Source organism: Alexandromys fortis, unplaced genomic scaffold, assembly GCF_014885135.2.
Source record: "Alexandromys fortis isolate MF-2015 unplaced genomic scaffold, M_Fortis_MF-2015_v1.1 scaffold_92, whole genome shotgun sequence".
Lineage (NCBI taxonomy): Eukaryota > Metazoa > Chordata > Mammalia > Rodentia > Cricetidae > Alexandromys > Alexandromys fortis.
The window spans coordinates 3397637-3415398 of record NW_026067972.1 but is presented as its reverse complement, the minus strand read 5'-3'; the positions used below and the strand labels follow the sequence as shown (position 1 = coordinate 3415398).

Here is a 17762-nt window from a genome sequence, read left to right as displayed (position 1 = left end):
GTTCATAATGTAGGAATGCTTTTTATTTATTTATTTATTTATTTATTTATTTATTTATTTATTTATTTATTTATGAGACAGGGTTTCTCTGTGTAGCCCTGGCTATGCTGGAACTCACTCTGTAGACCAGCTTGGCCTTGAACTCACAGAGATCCACCTGCCTCTGTCTCCCGAGTGCTGGGATGAAAGGCATGCGCCACCACCGAGGGATGACTATTTTAAAATGTGATTTCTCTTCATTGTAGAGTTTATTTTTCTTTCTTTCTTTTTTTCAAGATAAGGTCTCTCTGGTTAACTCTGGCCTGGAACTATGAAGATCTCACAGGGACCTGTCTGCTTCTGCTTCCCGAGTGCTGGGATTAAAGGCACATGCTACTAGCCCAGGTTAATTTTCCATTTAGTCACAGATGATGTAAAGTTACAATGATTTTTATTTCTTTTCTTTTTTTTCTTAAATCTTGTTTTCCTCTCTAAATAGACGTAGCGGCACAAGCTAGTACACCCAGCACTCAGGTGGATCAGGAGCTCAATCTTCTGCTAAGTCGCGGGTCCGAAATCAGTCTGAGCAACGTGAGACCCTTTATCAAAACAACAACAACAATAAAATCAGTGGTAGAATAACACGCCACCCCCGCTTCTCTGCAGTCCTGGCTGACGTGGAACTCACTGTGTGGCGGTGATTCCGGCGACTGTTGTGATTATGGGCACGAGCCACCATGCTTGGCTTAAAATTGTTTTCTCTAGCCAAAAGTGACTGAGTTTCTTTAGTGTCATGTTTCATGCTCGCTGGGATCAGGATCTGTGGCTCTGCCAACTACACTTGAGACCGTAAGATCCTGCCATTTAATAAAGCACACCCATGTGTGTCCAGCCGTAAGCCCAGCTTCCATCGACTCCTTTTTCCTCATTCTCCAGCTACGGGCCTCCGACGTTGACGGGCCTTCTAGTTCTCTGTGGGTGTGATCTCCTCTCTGCTCGCCCGAGCCCCCCAACTGCCCTGCTTGCTCAGCCTCTGTCTCATTGGGAAGGGCTTCCAGTGTCCCCTTCCTCCCAGCCTGGTACGGCTGTGCTCCTTCCTGTCTGGTGGGTAGTTCAAACTGCACATTTACTACAATGGGTTCCAGCCTTGCCCTCCCCGGCTTCTGGCTGTTACTCCATTCTTTAGTTCTGTGTAACTGAACAGGCAATCTGTCTAACTCTTGGGTCTCAACTTGGTCTGAAATCCAAGGAGTGCACTGTAGGAGCCCTGGACTGGGAGACACCCCAAGACCTCAGTCTGAGCCCTAGTCTGGAGTTCAAGATGGCTTTGGTCAAATCGGTGAAACTCACGGATCCTACTGCCTGTCATATTGTAGAAACAGCTATGACTATTTAAAATGTACTATGCTAGGGCCTGGAGAGATGGCTCAGTGATTTGGAACACTGGCTGCTCTTGCAGAAGCCCTAAGCTTAGTTCCCAGCATCCACATGGTAGCTCACAATCATCTGTACTCCAGTTCCTGGGAATCTGATGTCCTCTTCTCACTTCTGCGGGTACTGGGTACACATGGTGTACAGACATACATGCAGGCAAAACACTCATATACATAAATTTTTTTTTTTAAGCTGGGCGGTGGTGGCGCACGCCTTTAATCCCAGCACTCGGGAGGCAGAGGCAGGCGAATCTCTGTGAGTTCGAGGCCAGCCTGGTCTACAAGAGCTAGTTCCAGGACAGGAACCAAAAAAGCTACGGAGAAACCCTGCCTTGAAAAATCCAAAAAAGATAATTTTTTTTTCATTGCCACACCAGAGACTGTGATCGATGGTTTCCATACACTCTTACATGTTTCTGCTTCAGGGAAGAACAGAAAATGCTCGAGAAGGAAGACTGGGCATTAGTCCTAAGTACCATTTTGGTGTGTTCAAGTTATATCTCAAAAGCTACTAGGGGGCTAGAGAGATGGCTCAGAGGTTAAGAGCACTGCCTATTCTTCCAAAGGTCCTGAGTTCAATTCCCAGCAACCACATGGTGGCTCACAATGGGGTCTGGTGCCCTCTGCTGGCCTGCAGGCATACACACAGACAGAATATTGTACACATAATAAATAAATAAATAAATATTAAAAAAAAAAAGCTACTAGGAACCTGTCCCTGCTTTCCTTCTCCCTCTCTTGGTAAGTGAGGTGGCTCCTTGAACTGAGTTATAGATAACCTGAGAAGACAAACCCGGGAGCCACTAGGGTTAGATGAGGGTGTGGTATCTGCCCTTTCCTTCTAAATGGGATTTCTCATGAGATTTCTAGAAAACTACAGCTGCGAAGGAAAATGTCAGTTGTTAATGGCGCAGAAATTCTTGCTAGGCTGCAGACCAGAAGCGTCGCCTGTATTTTTGGGTGAGGTGCTCTTTTTTTTCTTTTCATGTTCGTAGGATTTCCATGTTTTTCCGTTCCGTCTCAGAATCAGCAGTCACGGGAATCGAACTCTCGATCACCTATTTTCCTGGCCGCACCGTGAGGCGCACTCTTTCCTCGCCCTAAGTATCAAAGCTGGGATCCCGCCTCCCGGGCCCGCGGCGGGGCGGGGCGGGGTTTGCTCTCCCCCGCTCCCCGCTCTCCTCGAGGGAGGGCTCCTATTGGCTGTCGAGCGAGACGGAACCCGTGGATTGGCTGCGCAGCGACCGCCGGCTGACGTGGCGGGGCCGGGACCTTGCGGGCCTGCACGGCGGGTGCGGAAACGCCGCTGTAAGCGTGCGGGCGCGGATAGACATCATGCCGCTCGAACTGGAGCTGTGTCCCGGACGCTGGGTGGGTGGGCAGCACCCTTGCTTCATCATCGCGGAAATCGGCCAGAACCACCAGGGCGACCTGGACATCGCCAAGCGCATGATCCGCACTGCCAAGGTGAGGGGCGGGGCTCCGGAGGGTCCCCGGAGGGTTAGCGGTGGAGTCCGTGGAGGTTAACGGCGGGAGGGCTTTGCGGGGAAATCCCAGGGGGCGAGTTAACGGAGGGGCCTGGGAGAGTTCCGGGAGAGGCTCGGGAGAGCGCGGTCGCGAGAGCGTTCTGGTTCTGTGTCCCGTGTCTCACTTGTCTCGATTCCCTAGCTCGGTCTTCCAGGAGCTTTTGCTCGCCCTCTCCGCCTCCCTGCCCACTCGACCCCTTTCTTCCCCTTTCCGGTTAGATCAGCCTGGCATCGTCCGTAGGGAGCCACCTGACCAGGATCTTAGGGATCCAGCCCCTTTCTGCTTGTCATATGCCACTTCGGCGATCCTCTCGTAACGTTGGTTTCCATGAACTATAGTCGTTGGAAGTTGATGTGGCTTTTTCCCCCACCTGACAATTCCCGTGTTTGAACTGCTAACCGGTGAAAAGTGCAGGTCTCCGAGGGCAGATCCCGCTAAGGAACCCCTGTTCACCTAAGCTCTGAAGACCTAAAATCTAAGATCTGAAATCTAAGATCTGAAAGACCGCCTTCGTGGGGCTGTGATGAGCCTCTCATGAAGAAAGGCGTGAAAAGCACGGTCGTCGACTCTGCGCTCCTTAGGTGATCACTGCCACTGCTAAAATGCAGTGTGCACCCTCATAGTAAATCTCTTCCCGTTTCTCAGTCAGGATTACAGGTGATTTCTCCAGCCGCCCCCACTCGCAGCCCCTAGCCCCTAGGACTCACACTGTTTAGTTTTAGACACAGGTCTCCAGTCATTGTTCTGCAAAGGGGGAAAGTCCTGCTTTTATTTCAAAGGAACGGCCTGTTTTTTCCAAGGTGTGACCTCTTTGTGTGATGAGGTTGTAAAGATGCCTAGAGATATAAAAACTGTGCAAACAGAGTTATAGTTTTTCTCTCACGCGTTCTCTTTAGTTCTGGAGGGCACCGGGGCCAGAGGACGCAGTGGCAAGGCCGGTGTTGTCCTGTAGTGCGAGGGGCCTGGCCCCTGTTTGTTTGGTCTAAATATAATGACGTCATATTATTGTCGCCCCCCCCCCATTCCTGCTCCAGGTCACTGTAAATGTCCTACTGTGTATTGCAGGAGTGCGGGGCTGACTGCGCTAAGTTTCAGAAGAGCGAGTTGGAGTTCAAGTTTAACCGGAAGGCCCTGGAGAGACCATATACTTCGAAGCATTCGTGGGGGTCGACATATGGGGAGCATAAACGGCATCTAGAATTCAGCCACGCCCAGTACAGGGAGCTGCAGCGCTATGCGCAGGAGATTGGCATCTTCTTCACCGCCTCTGGCATGGACGAGGTAAGCGCTCAGCCTCTTGGGATGCAGGCAGCTGTGGTGTAAAGTCGGCTCTAGCTCTGCTCACCTTAACTATGTCCGGCTAAGTGGGAGGCCAATGGGCCGGCAGCCCGGAGAAGGAGTTTTTTTTGAGAGAAGAGTACCATGGTTTAAAAACTACCCCCACATCAGAGCAGCTGTGCTAGACCCCAGCATCCTTTCCACCGTGGGACAGCCGTGCTGGGCAAGGCTCTCCCATTGGAGTGTGGTTTAGATTGGGAACCAGTGTGCCTCACCAGCCAACTCTGACTGGCTCCCTGGAGTGCAGCTGGAGGGAAGTGTCTCTGGCTGGCTGTGCTGACATCCTAGAGCAGCCCAGCTGGTACTAGGCCGCAGGTCCATTTTGCACTATAATTTCTTTTCTTTATTTTTGAGTCAGGGCCTCTGTCTGTCTGTCTGTCTGTCTGTCTCTCTCTCTCTCTCTCTCTCTCTAACCCTGACTGTCCTGGAACTTACTCTGTAGAACAGACTAGAGAGATGGCTCAGTGGTTAAGAGCACCGCCTGCTCTTCCAAAGGTCCTGAGTTCAATTCCCAGCAACCACATGGTGGCTCACAACCATCTGTAATGAGATCTGGTGCCCTCTTCTGGCCTGAGCCATCTCTCCAGCCCCCTGGCTTTGTCTGTTCTACACACACACACACACACACACACACACACACACACACACACTTTCAACAATCTAATTAAAGCAATGGGAAACTAAGGGCAATAAAGCACACCCCTAAAGCCTACCCTAAAGCCCATTTCTAGAAAGCAACCCTAAGGAAACAACTGAGAACAGACAGAAAAGATGCTCACCTCGGCATCTGTTTCGTTTTGAGACAGTCTCATGTATTCTAGGCTGGCCTCAAACTTATTTTGTAACTGAGGCTGACCTGAACTAATTCTCTTACCTCCACCTCCCAAATACTAGAGTTAAAAGTGGGTGCCACCAAGCCTGGTTCAGCATCATTTATCGGTATAAAAAAAACTAAAAGTAATAGCCAGGAGGTGGTGGCACACACCTTTAATCCCAGTACTCAGAAGCAGGCAGTCTCTGTGAGTATGAGGCCAGCCTGGTCTACGAAGAGAGTTCCAGGGCTGTTACACAGAGAAACCTTGCCTGGAGAAACTAAAGTGGAAAAAAAAAAAAAAAACAAAAAAAAACCCCAAAAATACTAAAAGTAAGTCTGTAACCCAGCACTCAACTCAGGATTCTGGAGTCTACACCAGCCAAGGCTACACACTGAGATGCTGTCTCAGGAACTAAAAACAACAGATAACCCTCTAGTATATCTTCCAAAAGAAACATTGCATTGCTGTCACAGTCTTTACACAGGAGGAAGGAAAGCTGTGTTCTAACACTAACTAGAAAAAGAATGCAGAAAACCAGATATGACCGGCAGCAACAGGTACTGTAAGTCAGAGAGGAAATCCATAGAGAGACAACATGTGGAAACCACAGGCCACTCCCTCTTATTCCCTGTTTTTTGTTTTTTTTCCAAGATAGGCTTTCTTTGTGTTAACAGTCCTGGTTGTCCTGGAACTGGCTTTGTATACTGGGCTAGCTTTGAACTCACAGAGCTCCGCCTGCCTCTGCCTCTGGCTCTGGGGTGCTGGGATTGAAGGCCATCACCAGTCCGGCATTGTTCCTGCTTCCTAAATTGTGTTGGTTTGAAAGAAAGTGTTACCTGTTAGGTTCATAGGGAGTGGCATTATTAGGAGGTAGCCTTGTTGGATGAGGTGTGTGTCTCCCAGTCTCTTCCGGCTGCCTCTGGGTCCTGTAGAACTCTCAGCTACCTCTCCGGCACTGTCTGTGTGTCACCGTGCTTCCCGCCATGATGACAATGGACTGAACCTCTGAACTGGAAGCCAGCCCCAATTAAATGTTTTCTTTTACAAGAGTTGCCATGGTCATGGTGTCTCTTCGTAGCAATAGAAACCTTAAGACATAAACTTTCTGTACCATTGTCCTTGTTTCTAAGACTAAAGTTTTTGACATTCAGAAAGGAGAGAACATAGGATCATCAAAGGACAGAAGTTACACCTGGCAGAGGTAGACAGATCCCTGCCTGAATTCAAAGCCAGTCTGATGAGGCTGACCTGGAATTTACAGAGAGCCTCCTGCCCCTGCCTCTACTTCCCCAGTACTGGAATTGAAGGTGTGCCCTACCACACCTAGTTCATAAAACACAGCCCTGCCTTTGTTAGTCTTCCAGACTTCAGAATATGTTTGTAATTGTAAACATTGATCCTTGTGAAAAGGGAGGAAACCCCACATGGTGGCTTGTGCCTTTCATTCCAGCACTGGTAAGTGTAGCCAGGAAGATTGTTGTGAGTTCAAAACCAGCCTATGTTGTATCGTGAGTTTCATACAGTCAGAGTTACAAAGTGAGATTCTGTCGCTTTTCTCCTTCCATCATGGAAAAAAAAAAAAAAAAAAAAAGGCAAAAAACAGTTGATGAAAAGTAAAAAGGCTAATCGTCCCAGCACTTGGTGGTGAGCCTGGGTAACAGAGTCTACAAGCCAGAAACAGTACTGATTTTCTCTAATGAAAACATGCCGGGGTTTCTCTGCTGCCAGTTTGGGAAGGAGGTTCCTCTGGGATTTGTTTGCAGCTGGTTGGTGTCATGGCTGGCCCGGGGCACAGGCAGACAGGAGAAAGGGCAGTGAGGGGGGAAGTGGGTCCATAAAGCCTTTACAAAGAGTAAATTTACAAAGATCTTTCTTTGCCAAGCTAGCATTTCCTGCCCAGCCTCCTCAGGGCGGCCTGGTTGAGTTCTGTCTGTCCTTCCGGGTCTCCCACCTCCGTTTCTGCAGCAGGTGGCTCCCAGGGTTCTCCTTCCTGACTGCGTTACAACAGCTATCATTTCCTGAGTGCCTCCTCTCTGCTGTGCGCGCTGTCCTTGGGCATTCTGTGTGCTCAGGGAAGGTTAAGGTGTGGCAGAATTGTGCAGAGACTGAAAAAGTTGTCAGGACACCCCTCAGGAGGGTGTGCCGAGGAGGTGGACTTCAGCCAAAGAAAGCTTAGGGGCAAGGCAGCTGCAGATAGAAGCAATGAGCCGGGGGTGGGGGAGTGGGGGGCACTGCTCAGTGATGGTTGCCACAGAGCCACCTCCCCCCCCACTCCTGCCCCTGCACTCTGTCCTCTCCACCTCCTTCCCCTGGCTGCCTGCTGCCTGGTGCCTATGACAGGGCTGGCCTGTCCTTTTTGGTTCTGTGCTCTGTCGACAAAAACCATAGCTCTCATCTTAAGTGGAGCAAGAGAGTCTATTCTGGAACCATTCTGAGTAACTAGGGCCTGAGAACACAGATTTAGGTTACCCCAAATTCCATGTCCCAACATGGAAGCAGTTTCACAGGGTTTTACAGAATAAAGAGAGTTATAAATCTAAGCAGTTTAAAATATGTCAGTGAGTACACCAGAGAGATGGATATAATGATATGGAGCAGCCATTCTATAGGCCCAAGATGCTCTCTGATGACACTTTGCTCTTGGATTGGCAGAAGGTAGTGTTCTGCTAAGTTAATAGCTTCTTTTTTAAAAAGTTTATTTATTTATTATGTATACAGTGTTCTGCCTGCATGTATGCTTGCAGACCAGAAGAGGGCACCATGTCTCAGTATGGATGGTTGTGAGCCACCATGTGGTTGCTGGGAATTGAAGTCACAACCTCTGGAAGATCAGCCAGTGCTGTTTCAGAAGGCTAAAACTAGTCCAGGATAAAGTAATTGGTGGCTGAACCTACAAATTCCAATCTGTCCACAGCACTGACATTCTGATTGGTTCATCATTCTCTGCAGACACAGAAACTTTTGCCAGGGTTTTTTGTTTGTTTTGTTGTTCATAGCCAGACCCTTTTTTCTCAGCTCCTCAGTGGTCGCCCACCCCTGCTCTGCAGCTCATCATCATGGGCTTTGTTTCTCTCCTGCATGATTGCAGCCAAAGGGACTTCAGAAAGTCCCAGTTCCCCAGTGTGGCTGGGCCTGCTTGTAATCCCAGCACTCAAAGCAGGGATAGGAGGAAGGCAATTTTGAGGCTAGCTTGGGCTACATATGGTGACATTGTTTTCAAAATGAGAAGCCCAGGTCTTCTTTTTCTATTACCCCTTCCTTGGACCAGTGGCTTCTCTTCGTATATACACAGAAAGGTTCTGTGAGCCCCCATTGTCTGTTTGTATTTTATTTGTGTATTTATTTTTGAGACAGGGTCTTTATATAACAGTGGTTGTCCTGGAAATAATTGTAGGCCAGGCACTCACAGAGTTCCACCTGTCTCTGCCTTCTGAGTACTGGAATCAAAGGTGTGCACCACCAGGCCCACTGTCTGCTCTTACTAAAGTCTAAACAGTTCCAAGTCAGTCAACCAGGCATGGTGGTGCTTGCTTGTAATCTTAGTCCTCGAGAGACTGAGGCAGGAGAATCAAGAGTTGGAGGCCAGTGCAGGCTACATAGCAAGATCAGGGCCAGCCTAGAATAATACAAGTCTGTTTTAAAAAGCAAAGAAACACATCCTAAGTCAAACCAGCTCAGAAGACCTAAGTTTGAGATCAGAGAGGTTTATCTCTGGTAGCCGTAGGTGGGCAGTTTCCTTAGCTCCAGCGTCCTGGGGGTGGCCTGTTCCATGCTCTGAACACAGTCAGGCATCTGAGGTCCTATGTACTGATTGAATTACTTTAAGGCAAACTGAGAAGAGGAAGTGGTAGGGCTGTTTGACTTGTGTCAGGGACAGGGTTTCACAGCAGTAAGGCAGGTCAGAGGAAGTCAGCAGGCCTTGGGAAAGAAAGCCACCATGCTGTGACCGAAGGGGGTGGCATGTTTGCACCCTTGAAGGGTGATGAACCAAGGTGGCAATTTTCAAAATGGCCACTAGGTGGCACTGGTCCCCAGGTGGACTGCAAAATGAGGCACTCTCTTCCTTAGCAGGAACTCCCCCGCCCCCCCCAACCATTAAAAAATAACTTGACGATGATAGAATTCCATGCAAATTTCACAATCCTTGTAGGTAAATCTTTGAATTATTTTTGTCTCATCTCTCTGCACTAGGCATCCTTAGCTCTCACTGCTTGGTTCCTCTCCTAAGGCCACACTTGGCCTGGGACAGAGATTGCTCCAGTTGTCCCTCTGGGCAAGGATGCAGTGTCTTCTTTCTGTCCTTTGACCTTTGAGGGCCAGTCACTTTCTCTCTGCCTGGTTTCTGGGTCATGCCCTTTTGCCTCTGTTCACAAGTTCCTAGGGAAGGAAGAGTCTGGCCAGAGGCAGTGTGTCCCGTGCAGATGCTCGTAGCCATGGATGGTCAGCTCGTGAAGAGCAAGTCCTGGGTGTGCACTGGACAGATGGGTGTTCTCTAGTCTCCTGCACTGGGTACCACAGGGCAGTGTTTCTGAACGATGCTGAAAGGTACTCGCTCGGATTACTTTGCAGATGGCGGTTGAGTTTCTGCATGAACTGAATGTCCCATTTTTTAAAGTTGGATCTGGCGACACTAACAATTTTCCTTATCTGGAGAAGACAGCCAAGAAAGGTAAGTGTGGTTTTTTTCCCCTTAAAACCAGAGTCCAAGCTTTGTGTTTCTGCCCCCTAGTGGCCGCTCACTGTGATAGCATTCATGGAGACTGATCTAGTTTTACTTTTTACTTTGGTGTGGTTTTTTTTTTTTTTTTTTTTTGACAGTCTCACTGTATTGCCTGGCTGGCATGGAACTCGCTCTGTAGCTCAGACTGGCTTCAAACTCCTAGAGATCCTCCTGCCTCTGCCTCCCAGGTGCTGGGGTTAAAGGTGTGCACCACCACACCCAGCTTAGGAGACACATTCTAGAAACCTCCTACTTGTTAGTTCTGGGGCGGTGCTAGGGACTGTGCACCTGATGTGAGTATCCCACCACTAAGCCCCATCCCCAGGCCCTGTAGGATTCTCCCCTGATGTATCCACTTTACACTTGATAAATTGATTTCCCAGCGTCAATGATCTCAGTTGACCCACCTTACAGACCACGTCATGCTCCCGGGAGATTCTGCACTTGTCTCCTAGGCAAGGTATCAGAAGCCCTAAGGGCAGCTCTCGGCCTCTCTGCTGTGCCCAGGCACTGGGGAGTCTTCCACAGCATGGGCTGTGTATCCCTTATCCAAATGCTTCTGAGCAGGAGTGTTGCTGAATTTGGAATCTCTTGGGTTTGGGGATTTTAGACTAAGATTGTTGACTGAGGTTCCTGTCCCACCCGGTCCCGCAGTCATTCAGTCCTAAATAAACACAGAGGCCTACATTAATTATAAACTGATTGGCTCATTAGCTCAGGCTTCTTATTAACTCTTATAACTTATATTAGCCTATAATTCTTGTCTTTGTTAGCCACGTGGCTTTTTTGGTGAGGCAGTCACATCTTGGTTGCTCTGTATCTGGGTGACCACTGCAGACTGATTCTTTCCTCTTCCCAGAATCCTCTTTTTCTCATTGCCCCTCCTCTACTTCCTACCTGGCTACTGGCCAATCAGCATTTTATTAAACAAGTACAAGAAACAAATCTTTACAGTATAAAACCATTGTCCCACAGCATAAGATGAAGCCTGTTCTATACTGTACAGCCTCTTGATCTGTAGAGATGCCTCTCTTCCCCTCAAGATCCTGAGATCCCTCAGCGTGCTTCCCTTTGCTAAAGCAGGATCCTGAGGAAGTGTGTTTCCCCATCGGTTGCTGTGCGGTGTCTTAGGAGATGTGGGTGGGGGAGATTCTGAGCCCTGTGAAGAAGGTGATGGTTCTTCAGGTCGTCCTATGGTGATCTCCAGTGGGATGCAGTCGATGGACACCATGAAGCAAGTCTACCAGATCGTGAAGCCCCTCAACCCCAACTTCTGCTTCCTCCAGTGCACCAGCGCGTACCCACTGCAGCCAGAGGATGCCAACCTGCGCGTCATCTCGGTGAGCAGGAAGTTCATTCATTTTTGGTGCTGGAGACTGATCTAGGGCCATGGGCATGCCAACCAAGTGTTCTTCCACTGAGCTATAGGTAGCTCTAGCCCTGTTGTTATAACCAAAATTGTAACCAACCATGGTACACTTTGTAGATGAACAGATCCTATCTTAGTGTGACAGAATCAGATTAGACATAGGCAGCCAAGGAAGTATGACATTCCAAAGAGGGGAGCTGTAAATGAAAGCATAGAACACCAACCCATAGTTGGTACCACCCACAGTGGATTGGGCCCGCCCCCATTGATCACTAAGTAAGAACATGCCTTACAGCCAGCTCTTATGGAGACATTTCCTCAATCGAGGCTCCCTCCTCCCTGACGACTCTAGCCTGTGTCCGTTGACATAAAACCAGTCAGTACAGCGGGTGCCCTCCCCGTTTCCAGCAACCCTCAGTGGGCACTTTTATCCTTGTAAGGTGGAGGCTCAGAGTGCCTGCCTTACTGTCTCAGCCCTGGCTGCTCTGCTCGGGAGCAGCTGAAGTGGGGTGCTGTTCCGATCTCCCTGACGAGAAGCCCAGAAGGGTAAGCACGCCCCTCTTCTGTTTTACAGGAGTACCAGAAGCTCTTTCCCGACATTCCCATAGGTTATTCCGGGCATGAGACAGGCATCGCCATATCCGTGGCGGCAGTGGCTCTGGGGGCCAAGGTGTTGGAACGTCACATAACTTTGGACAAGACTTGGAAGGGGAGCGACCACTCGGCCTCGTTGGAGCCTGGAGAGCTGGCAGAGCTGGTGCGGTCCGTGCGCCTGGTGGAGCAGGCATTGGGCTCTCCAGTCAAGCAGCTGCTGCCCTGTGAGGTGGCCTGCAACGAGAAGGTGGGTGCTGCCTGACCCTGCCTCGCCTGCTGTCCTGGGGCAGGTGTGGCACACGTGACCAGGAGCTGGGCTTCTGACCTATCTGAGCCTGACAGATGAGCAGGTGCAGGAACATCACACCCACCCTTCTGAGCACCATTAGGCTATGGGAGCAGCCGGGTGATGCATCACATGAGAGCAGGTCAGGCCTTTTAGCTGCCCATGGTCACGTTAGCCTTTTCCACTAAGCCTCTGAAGCCTGCAGCCTCAGGGCTCTGAACCCTGGGAGATAGGGAGTGAAGTTCTACGATGGCCAAGTCTGGTCACTTGGAGTAGGCATACCGAGGCACTGGGAAGAGAGCCAGGGCAGTCCTGAGTACAAAGGGGCACTGGGTGGGTGGGGCTTGTGGGCACGGTGAGGCCGAGGCGTGCCTCCCAGCTTCTTAGAAGCCACAGCCTGAACCTCTCTGTTCTTGTGAGTTTAGAGGTAGGAGTTCCAGGAGTTCTGGGTTCAAGACTCCTTACCTGTAGTCGTGTGGGTCAGGCCAGACCCAGGGTATACATGAGAAGCATTGTCTTTTGTTCTGCTGGAGACTACTGCTGACCCGACCCCCACAATTCTGGGTCACATGGACTGGGGAGTTAGCAGTTAAAGAATATAATTGCCCCGCAGATGAAATGGAGAGAGTGGTGCAGGAGCCTAGAGTGAGAGTTACGCAGTCGGGCGTGGAGCACTCAAAGCGGAGGGTGAAAGGCAGCCAGGGCCACTGTGTAACAGTAAGCAGCTGACACAGCTTCTCCTGGTGCTAAGTTCCAAGCAGAGCTCTGAGGCTCTTATGTAAGCTGTGGAGGACGGCGAATGCTGCTTCCAAGTATGTACAGGGAGGCGGGGATGCTGGCTGTGAACCATCCCTTTGTCTCCACATCTGCCTGCCCCGTCTGCCCCCTTTCTGGGTACCCCTTGTCATCTGAATAAGTCACCCTCCTTCATTGCTCGTGAGCCCTCCATCACCCTATTTTATAGAACAAAGTGCAAACAGGTTTGTATACACACTGGACCAGGACTAGGAGTTTCCTTTTTGGGGGTTCTCATCTTGGTTATTGGCAGCTTGACCAAGTTGCCTGCCTTCTTTTGAACTCAGTTTTCCCTAAGATGTTGACGACACCGGGACAGAAGTAATTGCAGCTGTCATATGTTGGGAGCACACAATCTCACACTCTCTTAACACTGAGAAGGTGCCAGCCCCTTTAGCAGGGAAGCCAAACACAGCACCCAGGCCAACAGGTACTGAAACCTGGTTCGATCTGGCTACACAGCCTGAGCTCTTTCCTTTGTGCTGTGTGACTGGAAAAGCCTCTCCTCCTAGTCTGTGATGTCACCTGACATGGGCTGTGTCTCTGCTTCTGTGAGGTGCTGCACTGGGCATTGTGGTGAGGAAGTCCCGGCTGTGATGGTCTCGTCACAGGGACGTGGTGTGTGCAGGAGTTACTTCTAAGATCTGACGCTGGTCTTCTGTGTCCACAGCTGGGCAAGTCTGTGGTGGCCAAAGTGAAAATCCCAGAAGGCACCATCCTGACCCTGGACATGCTCACCGTGAAGGTGGGCGAGCCCAAAGGCTATCCTCCTGAAGACATCTTCAGCCTCGTGGGCAGAAAGGTGCTGGTCACTGTGGAAGAAGATGATACAATCATGGAAGACTCTGTGGAAAATCACAGCAAGAAAATCAAGTCTTAAAATAAAGTGCCTCTCTCTGGCTTCTCAGCCACCATGCTCCTACTGTCCAGTGTATTGGGTACACCTGTCACAGCGGCCACCTGTGTCCAGCCCATCGGAAAGGAAGGACCAATGAGGCCTTTCTACTCTGAGGTGTCCAGCCAGAGAAGGCAGCCCCGAGCAAACGTAGCTCCTTCAGGGTTTCTGAGAGGCGGGGGGAGGCTGGTGAGGTGATTCAGCAGGTCAAGGTGCTTGCCTTCAAGCCTGGCATCCGAATTCAACCCTGGGGAGGCCCCACGTGGCGGAAAGAGAGAAGCAGCTCCTAAAACTTGTCCTCTGACTGCTACACAGAGTGCACATCCACCCATACACACACACACACACACACACACACACACACGTAGAGGCCAGAGCGATGTCTCAGTGGTTAAGGGAACTGGCTGCTCTTGGAGAGGGCCCGAGTTCAGTTTCCACCAATCACATGGTAGCTCACAACTGTACCCATTTCATGAGACTGAACACTCCTCTGGCTCCTGCTGGCACCAGACACACGTGGTGCAGACATACATGCAGGCACAGCCATACACATAGAATAAATGTAGAAAAAAAATCCTTGTTTTACCTCTCTCTGGAAGGCTAAGCTCCCCTCCCCCATGGGCTGCCCCCTCTCAAATCACTTCCCGACACTGGGGATTTCCCAAGCTTACACAGTTCATCTCTCAGTCATTGCTCAGTGTACAAGGCTTAAACTGGCTGTAACTTCTGGGAGGCTTTCACAGGTCAGTGCCCCCGCCCCCACCCTTTCCAGTGAAGGTCAGCTCTGGATCCTGACCACAGCACAGGCTCAGCCCACCTGCAAGCACTTAGGAATGTCTTCCAACTGTGAGCAGGCTGGGAATGTGCCTAGATCCCAGGCCGGCTACCAAGTAGAGCACCGCAGAAGTTAGTCCAGGTTCCGAGAAAGGGAGTCCTAATTCACACATTAGCCTCTCAGGGCTAACCATGCACTGAGAAGAGACTTGAACTTACACTTTCCAATAGTACTGATGCAGCAAATAAGGTTAGATTGGGCCTGGAGAGGTGGTGGCTCAGAGGTTACAAGCTCAAACTGCTCTTGCAGAGGATCTAAGTTTGGTACCCAGCACCCATATCAGGCAGCTCACAGCTGCTTATAACTCCAGCTCCAGGGGATCTGACACTCTTGTCCTCTGTAGGCAGGCGCACACACACGCACACATAACATACACCCTAACAATAAAGTCAAATACCCCGGGCTCTGGGATCTGACACCCCTGGCTTCCGTAGGCAGCTGCGCGTGTGCATGCACACACACACACACACCTTAACAAAATAAGGCTAAATAAGTATGCACACAAAAATTAAGAACTTGCAAAGAGAACTGGAGTGTTGGGGCACACAGATGTGAGCCCATTCCACCTTGTCTGAAGGTCAGAGTTTGAGCTTATTTCTGCTCTGTTAATGTTAACAGGTGTGGCTACAAACTATAGAGATTCTGGCCTAGGGTGTGATTAATTAGTATTTTGAGTGTTTAAGTAGATCTGCTCCACCTGGACCAAAGAGAGGAGAATTGTGTCATGCTAATGAAGTCTGTTGCCCCCTTCCCCTTTTGTAGTGAAGCATATAAGCAAGCATATGGAAAAATAAACGAGGCAGATTCAGTATTTACTGAATGTCTCTCCCAATGCTGTCCTGTTTCTCTTATTTCTCCTACATCTCCATTCCTTTTGCCTAATAATTCTAATCCTCACACTCCTATGTTGTTGTTTTTTTTTTTTTTTTTAAGTTTTGTCGAAGCTAGTTTTCGACACTGGAGAGATGACTCAGAGGTTAAAAGCAATCATTGCTCTTCATGAGGACCCGGGTTCAATTCCCAGCAGCCACATGGCACCTCACAACTGTCTGTAACTCCAGTTCCAAGACCCTCACAGACTTACTTGCCAATGCACACACACATAATAACATCTTTAATCCCAGCACTCAGGAAGCGGAGGCAGGTGGATCTCTGAGTTTGAAGCCAGCCCCCTACACAGTGAATTCCAGTACAGCCAAAGCTATACAGAGGAACCCTGTCTGGAAACACCAACACACACACACACACACACACACACACACACACACCACCTTGATAAGAAGCAGCTGAAGAGATGTCTCAGTGGTTAAGGGCAGTTTCTGCTCTTGCAGAGAAATCCTGGGTTCAGTTCCCATCACGTATGTAGAGGCTCACAACTAATTCCAGTAAGGGGACCTGATGCCCTCTTCTGACTTCCACTGGTATTGTACACATATACATACACAGAGAGTAAAGATAGCCCTTTAAAAAGAGAGAAAGGGCTTGAAAAGGGCTTAAGATGGCTCGTTAGAGAAGGGCCCTTGCTGCTTAAACACTGGGGCCTGAGTTTGGATCTCGGCACCCAAGCAAAATGCCACACCTGGCAGAGACAGATTTTTGGAGCCTGCTAGATGCTTACACAGCTAATGCTGCCCCACATAAAGTGGACAGTGATAAAGCAGGACTCTGACCTCTGCAAACACACAAACACACAAAATAGGAGGGGGTGGCTAACAGGCTAGCAATACAGGTCAGCTGGTAAAGGAGACCGCTGCCATCAGGCCTCAGTTTGATCCTTGGAACCAATATGGTAGAGGGGAGACCTGACTCCCATGAGCCACTCTTTGTAATTCGTGCACGCGCACACACACACACACACACGAAAAATAAATGCGGGCCAAGTGTGATGGCGCACACCTTTAATCTCAGCCCTCGGGAGGCAGAGGCAGGCGGATCTCAGAGTTAGAGTCCAGTCTGGTCTACAAAGCAAGTGCCTGGTCTGGCAAGGATATAGAGTCAGATCTTGTCTCAGAAAAATAAAAAACAAACAAAACAAAATTTTTAATAATAAAATGTAGAAGACGCTTGAAAAGAACAAAATGATTAATTTCAGCTCTGATTCAGCAAAGAACAAAGTGCAATGTGACAATGAACCTCTATAAAAAATTCACCCAGCTTAAAGAAGTCTAACAGTGGAGGCTTTGTGCCCGGGTTGTCATCTGTCATCTGTGACAAGACACTGGGGATTATGGCAGAGGCGATTTCTGCACCCCCCTCACCCTTACGGCACGCCAGCTCCACGTCCCACACTGCCACCCCTTACCCAGACTGTTCTTCCCTGCTCACACCCCCTCTCTGAGGGTCGCCTCACCAACCAAGTGTACCATGGTGTAGCGTGCACTGCTCTCTGAGTAAGGCTGCCCTGAGGGTTTGCCAAAGGGAAGATGAACTGCTCTCTCCCTCCCAACCTTCACTTAGAGACAGGAGCGCTTGCCTCTGCCCACAAGGCCTAGGGAGAGTCTAATGTAAGCGACCACTATTTGGTTCTCTGGGGAACCTGGGGCAGAAGGGGAAGGAGGAGGGAACCCAGCTGTTTGTGAGCTTCCTGGAGTTGCTGTGTAGGGTGGGAACATGAAGGGTTAAGTCAAGATGGACTCCGGCTTGGTCACTCCCTATCATAAACATGGTGCTGTCTTGTGCGGACTTTCTCTCACAACACCAAATGCTTCTATCCACTAGCAACACCTGTATGGGGTTACCAGAGGTCAGTGTCACCGACAAAGTAGAATTTGGGGCAGAAGAGATGTAGGCAAAAGAGCCCCTGAATTCCCTTGTAGAATGAGCTGTGGGCAGCGTTCCTGCCCTGCTCCTGCATGGCTAGCTTTACACCCTAAATAACAACACAGAAACTTTAAACACTGCCTGGCCCATTAGCTCTAGCCTCTTACTGGCTAACTCTCACGTCTTGATTAACCCATTTCTAATAATCTGTGTGGCTTACCGGGAAGGATTCTAGCCTAAGTCCATCTCGAGCCGGAGCTTCATTGCGTCTGTCCTGGAGAGGAGAGGCGTGGCGACTGAGCTCACTTCCCTTCTTCCCAGCATTCTGCTCTGTTTACTCCACCCACCTAAGGGCTGGCCTATCAAATGGCCCAAGGCAGTTTCTCTATTAACCAATGAAATCAACAGATTGACAT

The 17762-nt window shown here is 49.7% G+C and overlaps 1 protein-coding gene across 1 annotated transcript; it reads left to right on the top strand.

Annotated features, from left to right (window-relative positions):
* The first annotated feature begins 2669 nt into the window (after positions 1–2669).
* Positions 2670–13768, top strand: Nans (N-acetylneuraminate synthase). Its single transcript, XM_050156067.1, has 6 exons — positions 2670–2879; positions 4005–4220; positions 9662–9761; positions 10998–11152; positions 11756–12022; positions 13527–13768. Exons 1-6 carry the CDS (start codon positions 2748–2750, stop codon positions 13734–13736), a joined length of 1080 nt encoding a protein of 359 aa, XP_050012024.1. The 5' UTR covers positions 2670–2747; the 3' UTR covers positions 13737–13768.
* The last annotated feature ends 3994 nt before the right edge of the window (positions 13769–17762 follow it).

Coding starts and splice junctions, on each gene's coding strand:
- Nans (XM_050156067.1), top strand. CDS start 2,748: ATGCCGCTCGAACTGGAGCTGTGTCCCGGACGCTGGGTGGGTGGGCAG. Junction 9,762..10,997: donor GGAGAAGACAGCCAAGAAAG/GTAAGTGTGGTT, acceptor ATGGTTCTTCAG/GTCGTCCTATGGTGATCTCC. Junction 11,153..11,755: donor CCAACCTGCGCGTCATCTCG/GTGAGCAGGAAG, acceptor TCTGTTTTACAG/GAGTACCAGAAGCTCTTTCC.